Source organism: Rhamphochromis sp. 'chilingali' (assembly GCF_963969265.1).
Source record: "Rhamphochromis sp. 'chilingali' genome assembly, chromosome: 15".
Lineage (NCBI taxonomy): Eukaryota > Metazoa > Chordata > Actinopteri > Cichliformes > Cichlidae > Rhamphochromis > Rhamphochromis sp. 'chilingali'.
The window spans coordinates 30259120-30269120 of NC_137942.1; the positions used below are offsets into that span (position 1 = coordinate 30259120).

At 40.5% G+C, this 10001-nt stretch overlaps 1 protein-coding gene across 1 annotated transcript; it reads left to right on the top strand.

The window, feature by feature from the left end:
• The first annotated feature begins 1826 nt into the window (after positions 1 to 1826).
• On the top strand, positions 1827 to 8887 carry cbx1a (chromobox homolog 1a (HP1 beta homolog Drosophila)). The gene is made up of 5 exons (XM_080905560.1): positions 1827 to 2072; positions 4108 to 4342; positions 4695 to 4866; positions 6616 to 6710; positions 8456 to 8887. The coding sequence occupies exons 3-5, from the start codon at positions 4756 to 4758 to the stop codon at positions 8604 to 8606; spliced, it is 357 nt and encodes a 118-aa protein (XP_080761686.1). The 5' UTR covers positions 1827 to 2072; positions 4108 to 4342; positions 4695 to 4755; the 3' UTR covers positions 8607 to 8887.
• The last annotated feature ends 1114 nt before the right edge of the window (positions 8888 to 10001 follow it).

The window sequence follows — 10001 nt, forward strand, 5'->3', positions numbered from 1 at the left end:
GTCTCAATCTTGCGGCCCAAGTCACCCCTACTTGTGGCCTGCATAAATGATGTGAAGAAATATTTTTTTTAATTATTATTAAAAAAATTATTTTAATGGGAAGGCAATAGGCAGAGTGTTGGCCCTAAGGAATGTAGCCTCATGGGCAGTGTAGTTTGTGGGGAGAATGGACTGCCATACCCGTTTATGTGTCTGTGAGAGTGAGGGAGGGAGAAAAAGGAGAGCCAAACAGTACGAGTTGTCACCAACCAGAAACGGGAGATGGAATCATGTAGATATAATAATAACCAGTGCAGCCAAAAAGAGTGCCTGACGAGCCCATTTGTAAGTAAGCTATTGAGACTCGACTGTACACTGTGTTCGTGTTTTCCTCCGAAACAATAAGTTCAGTTGGAGCAGCCTTTCAATGCCTCTCTCTGTCTCTCGTTAGCAAAGTTGACCAAGACAACAAAGTAAAGCTATTTTTTGGCTACGAGCCCAACACGAACCCGACGTATTAGCCAGAGGTCCCTTTACTACGTTTTGGAGCCGCGGACCTGTTTTATATACGCGCGCAATAGTTTTCTATATGAGATGACTGCAAAAAGTTCAATCTTTACCTAATGTCCATCCTATTGTTACTCATTTTATATTAAGATTTAAAAATCTTGTTGATATTTGTATGGCGAGTAACCTTCAATAATAGTAATAAATCACACAGCAATAGTACATCCATGTACTTGTAAAAAGCATGATAACATATTAAGTAATGAAAAGTATTCAGAATATGTTACTCTCATTGAGTAACGTAACAGAATAATTTACAAAATACATTTTGGGGCATGTATTCTGTAATCTGTAGTGGAATACATTTCAAAAGTAACCTTCCCAACACTGATCGTAGCATAAGCAAATCACTCACTCACTCCCCCCCCCCTCACAGCTTCTTCTTCTTCTTGGTTGGCAACCAATGTTAAGGAGCATTACCGCCCCCCTGGCACACAGCTCAGTGGACATTTAGATGAGAAAATATATATTTGACACATTTAAGGAAAATACTAATAAAATTAAATAAAGATAAATAAAATAAATGTTCCCTTTAGAAATATTTTTTTGCTCTTTTATGCTCTATAAAAATAGTTGTTTTTTCTTTTTCAATCACTCATCTTAGCAGTAGGATTTACATGAAAAGAGAAATAAATTAAGTTTGAGGGAAAATGTAAATTTTTTGCACTCTCTGGTCAACTGACTCAGTGACTCAAATGACTCAAAAAAACGATTCACTTTGGTGAGTGACTCATTCAAAGTCAGTAAAAATTTACCATCACTAATATATATACAGAGATGTGAAGAAGATAGATAGATAGATAGATAGATAGATAGATAGATAGATAGATAGATAGATAGATAGATAGATAGATAGATAGATAGATAGATAGATAGATAGATAGATAGATTCTTCACATCTCTGTAATAAATAACTTTACTGTGTCACCGATTACTCTGCAAAGGAAAGTTAGTCAACATCCAACGACACGTGTTATAAACGGGGAAGCTATCCATAGAAGCAAAAACATTTTTGTATGCTCTGCAAAGTCCAAGGGCATTGGCTCATTTTCGAAGCCTGTCTGAAGCGGATATGAGAGGAAATGCAGGTTTTAGCGTCACCACATTACATTCATTTTTATCTCCTTTGGGTTGCTTGGGTTGGTTATCGATAGTTTAGGCTGCATCAAAATGTTACTTAATCCACTGTGGTACTGTTCTGAACAAACGGTTTAAAAGAAGGCCAAGCTCTTATTTCAACTCCCATGCCTTGCTTGTAACGTTACCTACTGACGTAACATCCGGTGGTGCTGTTGGCGGGCAGAAGGTGGTCGTGCGGATTGTTAGCATCGAGGCAGAGGCTATTGTGTGACTCAGTAAGAAAGCACGTTGCAAATATCGTTCTCGAGCACGCTGCAAAGCCAGCTCATATTCTTGTGTTGCCACTGCCGTGCATCCAGTTTCTTTACTCGTCTGTTGGATACGGCTAAATCTCCCTCGGGCCTGCCATTAAGCCATACAACCGCCGCGAAGCTTTCTTTTCAAAGGTAAGGCTCGTGTTCGTTAGCATTTTGAGGCAAAACGTGCCCGCGATCTGCCTCCTGCCCTTCGCTTGCAGGAGGCAGATCGTCTGGCTAGTCTCCGTGCTCATGTTGTGAACTTTACATTTCTGGCGAGTCCAGTTCAAGTAAACCCAACTAGTCTGGAAATTATATTAGCATTCGTCCATTATTAAGCTAGTGCTGCGCAAGGAGCTCACGTCATGTGCATGCATAAGGGACAAACTGCGAGCCACACTCGTTGTCTTTGGCACTTGAAAATAGATTGGAAACACTGGTATTGTTGTATGTGTGATTACAAATTCATCATTGAATTTGTGTGTACAGGTTGTCGCAGTTTGCGTTTGCAGGTGGTGGCATGCTGCAAACTGCATTCATGGTGATACAGGCAACATGGAGGCGGGCGCTTTTCTTCGCTACCAAACCACCAGACTCGAGAAATTTAAACGGCGTATCATTTAGGATTTCGCGCTAGAAATTTGCTGCCGACTGAGGCTCATCTCATATCATTAGTCTTTTAAAGAGTGAATAGGAAAAACGTATTAGTTGACACGTATGTAGGCAGTGTGGTCATCGGCGTTTTACCGCCTCGGTGCATTCATCTTTGATGCTCGAAATCGCAGGGAAAGTTTAGCCTGCAGTATAGGCGAACAACCATTTGTTGCTTCAGCTGGAACCCCTGCATGCCATTAAACAGTGATTTGGTCAAGCCATTAAGCCATCAGCACCGTCCTCTCTTCCTGGCTAGTATTTACTGTATTATCCTATTTAGTATTTTCCTATTTGCCTATGTTGATTCCACAAAATTGGCCAACTAACACTCTCCAAACTTTATACCGTTTTCATAATTTGCATAATTCTTACGATCCCCCACTTTCTGTGTGCACATTGTGGAAGCAAGAATACTGGCAAAGTTCTGAGAACCCAGTTTTTAGTTTTATTTTGTTTTGGGAGTTTTTGTTTGTTTGTTTTTGCTCCAATGCATGCATTAAGAGCAGAACAATCCTTAAATGATCATGAACTAGGGTTAGGGAAGCTATACTTTAAACAGAAACATGTCAATGCACAAACAGGGCTAAGTAACATTTGAAAAGCTGGATGGAAACCTGCAGATGCAGTTAGTAGTGTTCCAGCTTATGGTACTGTCTAAGAATGCTGTCAATGTAGAAAAAAAACAGACTGAGTGATTGTCTGCAGTTTGGAAATGGACCAGTTCCGAAAAGTCCTGTAGCTGGTCATGTTTTAATGACCTGGGTGCTTGGAGGAATTTGTTTCTTGAGGGGGCTGGGATGAGAAGAAAAGAGAGGGGATCACATTCCTAACAAAGACTGTTTTCACCATTTGAGTTCACCTGTGACGCAAACTGGCTGAAAGAGACCTTGACTTTTTTTTTTTTTTTTTTTTCCTTTACCGTCAGTAAGGTTTAAATGAGAATGATCTAAATGTATTTTAGATAAGACATTTAGATGCAGGTAACCCCAACCTTTTAAACAGTACATTTGAATAATGAATGAAACTAGCACCACTGACCAGCAATGGGTCATATGTTTAATTTTTATGATTGTTAATGTGCAACTTGTTTAAGGTTGGAGAAACCTGCAGAATCAACTTCTTGGGATTTCCTTGCCTGGATGATTGAGCATGCATCAAGACAGTATGCAACATATAAGTGTAATCTATTGACCTGTAGAACGAGTTGTGGGGAAAAATAATTTGGTAGTGTAGAAGCATCATGCATTTTAACTGAGAATCATCTGCATGAACATTTGTTTTACCTGGAGACGGCCCTCTCACGCAAATTCTAGATGTTCAGTCTCTGCTAAACACATAGACCCACTTTTGTCATCTACAGGCTGACCAATTGCTGCTGATCAGATATGCGCTGTCAACATTTCATAGTTTTTGATCAAGGAGATAATGCAGACCACAAAGTAATATTTTGATGTCTTTTAATTGCAATGATACTTTTAACTTTCTAACCAGTTCATTATAACCTGTGCACTTTTCCTCCTGGGACCTTCAGAGGTTATCTTATCAGACGTCAAGCTGGCGACCCAAGCAGGAAAGAAGCCCAAGAAGGCAGAGGAGGAGGAGCAGCCTGCAGCAGCTCCACCACCAGCTGCAGGAGCAACAGCAGCCCCTGTAGCAGGAGCAGCTGAGGAGGAGGAAGAAGAGGAGTATGTGGTGGAAAAGGTTTTGGACCGCCGAGTGGTGAAGGGCAAAGTGGAGTTTCTGCTCAAATGGAAGGGCTTCTCAGAGTGAGTGCAAATGTATCTTTCATATTTTAGTTAGATTCTTTATTCTGACACATCTTTATCAAATGTAGTGACTAGTTGTGTTTAACTGTGTTCAATTGAAAAGTGAACTTTACAAAACTTTAACTTTTTAAAATTAAATGTCTGAGGTTTTGTTTTTTTAGCTTAACCAAATTTCAGCTTTTTTTTGTAGCTTTTATATTTGTCATGGTGACGTGCTCATTGAACAAGGCAATGGACTGAAAAATGTAAAAGAACTAGGGAATACAATTAGGAATTTTAGATTAAAGATTGATTTAATTTGAGCTAGAATATCTGCAAATCACATCTTTCCATCTGCACTCATGTTATCTAGTGAGGACAATACATGGGAGCCAGAAGAAAACTTGGACTGCCCCGACCTTATTGCTGAGTACATGCAGAAACACAAAGAGAAGGAAGAGAAAAAGAAGGAGAGCAAACGGAAAGCAGCCAGTGAAACCTCGGGAGATGGAGAAGAGCGAGGAAGCAAAAGAAAGAAGGAGGAGGTGAGAACCTCAGTAAAGAATCTGAGCAGTCAAGCTCCCCCCGCAAAAGTTGTTTGTGTTGTAAATCTCCCCACAGTTGCTTTAACCCTCCTGTTATGTCTGGGTCAAACTGACCCATTTTTAAAATCTTTAAAAAAATAGTTAAAAGGGTTTTTTGAGTATGGAACTTCTTGTACTTGGCTTAATGAGGGTAATCAACAAATAAAATAAAAATGGTTCATTTACGTATGTGCACCCCGAAGGCCCATTAGGCCCTAATGTCACAGTGGATGAAAGACTAGTGGCATTTCGAGCTCGCTGCCCATTCAGGCAATATATGCCTACCAAACCAGCCAAATATGGCATAAAAATCTGGGCAGCATGTGATGCAAACACTAGCTATGCATTGAACATGCATGCTGAAAAGCTGGGTGGAGGAGTCCCAGAGAAGAATCGGGGCACAAGGTCTCAGGGAGCACAGCATAACATGTGACAGTTTTTTCACAAGCTACAACTTGGGTCAGGAGCTTCTAAAGAGAAAGACTACAGTGCCACCTAAGGGGGGGTGGACAACTTGGACAAAGTCACAGTGTCCTACAGGACCAAGCGAATGACTGCACGCTGGCCACTGGTCATCTTTTACAACATGATTGATTGTCCGCCTATGACGCATTTGTCCTTTGGACGGAGATCTTTCCTGAGTGGTACATGTCAAAGCTGTACAAGAGGCGCATCTTTCTTGAGGAGCTGGGGAAGGCACTTGTGGTACCGCATATACAATGGAGGCAGCACATGCCAAGGACCCCACCTGCTGCAGCTACAGTGAGGGAGAGGGCTTCACCCATTACACCAGTGCTTGAGGTAAGTGTGTGTCTCTGTGAGAGTATGTTGTGTGTGTCTTGAGATCAGCAAAAAACATAGTAATCATCATCCTCTTCTTTCTAGATTGCTGCTGGTGGGAAGAAGCAGAGATGCCAGTTCTGCAAGCCATCTGATGATGTCAAGACAAGCATGACCTCTGTAAAAAGTGCAAAATTCATTTGCACAAAACATTCAGTGATGACATGTCCCTCATGTGCTGTGTAGACACATGCACCTGTTTCAGTTCCACCTATTAATTTTTGTGTATTTCTAGTTCTAAACATTGCATAGTGTTGCTGTCACAACATTGATGGTCTGTCACTAGTGTACTGTGGCGACTCAGACACACACACTGTCTTCATATTGCTAATCTCGTATTTTGATCCTTTCTGGATCTAAAACAGTGCTTAAATAAAGTTTACTTTCACTACAAATCCTTTTGAGTCATTAGTTTTGATTTTAAGTCAGCGGGTCAATTTAACCCAGAAGACATGTCACATGTTACTTTTTCTGCATCACTGCATAAAAAAGAGAAAAATAGAAATTGTAAAATAACTTTAAAATAATCAATTTCATGTAAAACTATTGATATATGTTGATCTTTCCAACATACATTAAGTTTTAAAATGTTTTTTATGAAAAACGAGTGAATTATCCTAATTGAACCGTGATCTGTGAGGGGTATACACCATTACACCAAATATTGATTGAAATGGTTAGTAATGGAGTTTATAATGAGATATAATCAATGTTTATTGGGAATTTTTTGTTTTCTGAGACTTTTGGATAAGTAAACATGCCCCAAACATCATTGGTAATCCTGAGAAACGGTTGCTTTAATGTCTATGGAGTGATGTCCCCTGCCTGCTTGTTTTCCTTACCTTTTGTCAAATGCCTTCCTGTGTCTAGGGTGAGAAGGCCAGAGGTTTTGGCAGAGGACTGCAGCCTGAGAGGATTATTGGAGCGACAGACTCGAGTGGAGAGCTGATGTTCCTTATGAAGTGGTAAGTTTTCATTGTCACAAACGTATCATAATGAATCCGTTATTTCTCCGCTCTGTCATTTGGAAGTTAGAAGTTATCCAAATTCAGCGAAAGGTCTTATAAATTCATAGATGCAAGTTATTTTTTCCTCTCACTCTGGATTCCAGAGTTTATTGTACTGTGTAACTGAGCACTTTATTAGGGAAACTGTGAGTTTTAATCAATTTAACTCAAAGAGCTTTTGGTAAAGCTCTTTTATGGGTTTTTTGTTACTCAAGGTTATTCATTTTACATTTTTGTTAATGATTAGAAAAGTGATTACCGTATTTCCCGGACTACAAAGCGCACCTAAATATTAGCCGCACAAGCTAAAATCAGGGGAAAATCCTGTTTTGTACATACATTAGCCGCACCTGACCAAAAGCCGCAGGTGTTTCAATGTTGACTTATCATATGTAAGAGAATATGCACAAAGGGAATTGTCAGGAAAGAGATGGCTGTTTGGAGACATCACTTTTATTAATATTTTGAAAAACAAGTTATGGGTACATATTTGCACATGTAGTACATAACAGTAGCCTACAGCACACCAGAAAAATAGATTCGGACTACCTTTTAGGCTCAGGTGCAGTGACACAGCTTTAACAAGAAGAAAAGTCAGTCATTCACCACCATCTTTCTCTTCTTCCTGCGCACTAAAACCACCAAAGTCCTCTTCTCCAGTGTCGGATACAAACAGGCTCAGGATGGCTTCGTCATCCACTCTTCTTCTCTCCTTCGTTGTCACTTTCAAAACCAAAGAAATCCTCATTGTCAGTGTCAGAGTCGAACACCCTCAGAAGGGCCGTGGCGGTGTCCTCCTCTCCATCATGCAGCAGTCCAGCCCTTCAAAATCCGTTGGTGATCGTGGATGTTTTCACACTTTTCCACGCTGTCAGAATCCACCGGTGGAGTTGGGCATAACTTGCTTTTTGGGCATAACTTGCAAGTTTATCGCCGCTCATCATCCACGCCTCCCGCTGAATGCGTAGCGCTACTTTGAAGTTTGTTTTTCGCGCTACTTCGTACGGCACTACGTTGCCTGGCGGACGGACATGTGACTAACATACCACTCTTGAACCCCGATCCTTCCGCCAGGCAACGTAGTGCCGTACAACAGCGGAACACACAAAACAAATCGTCTTACGATATGACAAAAATCATGGACAATCCATAGAAAAGCCGCACCTGACTAAAAGCCGCAGGGTTCAAAGCTTGTGCAAAAAGTAGCGGCTTATAGCCCGACATTTACGGTATTTGTTTGGAAATTCCAGGAAGTACAAATAAGCCTGCAGACTGAGAGGGAAGTGTTGTGAGGTCTAAGATATATTGGGTCCTGATCATTCAGGGCTGTTGAATGATTTTAGATTAAGAGAAGGATTTTAAGTGACAATATCCCATCTAGGTTATCTGTGTCTGGTGTGACTGGGTTGTTCCTGAGATTTTACAGCCAAATAAAATCATTTTGTTTTGCATGGATATGGACATTTACAAGAAAAGATCTGGCATTTTTGTCAATATTTAAGAAGTGTCTGTAGTGTAACCACATCTACAGAATAATATACAATGTATTTTCAGCACAGCATGCATGTACGCACCAGCTGTCAGAATATAGCTGAACAGGTGGGCCTATTAAAAAGGCCAGTGAGTCCATTGGCTATGGCTTCAAAATAAGAAGTTTGGTTCTTGACATTAATGAGATTTCTCTCTTCAATAAAACTCAACAGGAAAAACTCAGATGAGGCTGACCTTGTCCCAGCTAAGGAAGCAAACGTCAAATGTCCACAAGTGGTCATCTCTTTCTATGAGGAACGCCTCACATGGCACTCCTACCCCACAGAAGAAGAGGAGAAGAAAGAGGAAGACAAAAAAGACTAGATTTTTTGGGGGGTGCAAAGAAAAAAGGGAGGTGCAGGGCAGGAAATCAATTGTGCCCTGGTGAGGTGTCATCCAGGTTGGTCAGCTCTACCAGCAACTTTGGCAGCAAAAGCAATGAAAAATATCTGCCAATGTGGCTGACAGAGGGGGAATAAGAATTGTTTTCCTGCCCTGCAAGGAATTCTCAAAAGATGGTCCCACCTGTATCTTGGCTGAAAAATTTTTAATTATTTATTTTTACCATCTTTTTTTTTTTTTTTTTTTTTAAACAAGTATGCTTAACCCCCCCACTATGTTTACCAATATTCAACTGAAAACAGTGGAAATTATGAAATTTTCTCCTACACTTAGTGAAAAGTGGCAGCCAGCTGTCAGCTTACCTCTTTGCCTTGAAGCAAGCTCAAAATTTGGCTGTGATTTGTAAGTTTTTCTCCTCCAGTCACTGTTCCTTATTTCAGATATCTGTTTGAAGAGGGGGGAGGAGGGGAAAAAGAAGAGGGGGGGAGGTTGTAAAAGAAGATCACAAATTGTGACAGACAGGACAAAGTTTACTTCCTGCTTTGTCAGGATACAAAGGTGGGAAATTCTTTTGAATGGGGATGAAGTGAGGAGTGAAAGAATGGACAAACAATGTCCTTTCAGTGTCTGTTCTTTGTGCCACCCATTTTCTCATTATTGTTGATGTGGTCATTTTAATCTCATGCATCATTGACTGTTCATAGTGATAGGTTAGACTACATGAGGGGCCTTAATCATCCTACCAGCCAGCGTGGCAGCTACGGATGTCACAGTACAAGTGGACCAGGGAATTTCCACTATTCTGAGATGTGGATTTAATACCAGTCAATGTATTTTCACCAAAAAAAATGCAGTATAGTTGGACATTTTGACACTCAACTACTATGACAGTAGCTTCATGTTATAAGCTATGTGTTGGGATAAACAGGCTCTTGTTAGCCGCTAGTTTACAGACATTTCAAGTGGTAAAGGTTGTGTTAAATGTGAAGAGTGGAGTATGTTACCTGCTGTTAGTCGCTGGTTTTGAGTCCCAAACTGCAGCCAGTATTACCATGTTATACTTGGTTGTTTGGTTACCTAGTACTGTCTGGTGTGGTTATTATTTTAAACGAGCTGCTTGTGAACATTGTATGCAGTGTTTCCTGAAAGTTACTCTCTCCACTCTGTCTGTACTCAAAACTATTTTAGTGATACTAAAGCCCCTTTCAGATACATTCTGTCAAAGTTGTTACATTGTTACTAAAACATGGGTCACTGATACATACAGTTTCCAAGAGCCTTGTGTCTTGTATGCTAAGACTTCATGTTTTTTGACAATGTGCATAGACTTGAAGTGCTGCCAGGGTTGGAACATGTAACCTCTGCTGCGCACACTTG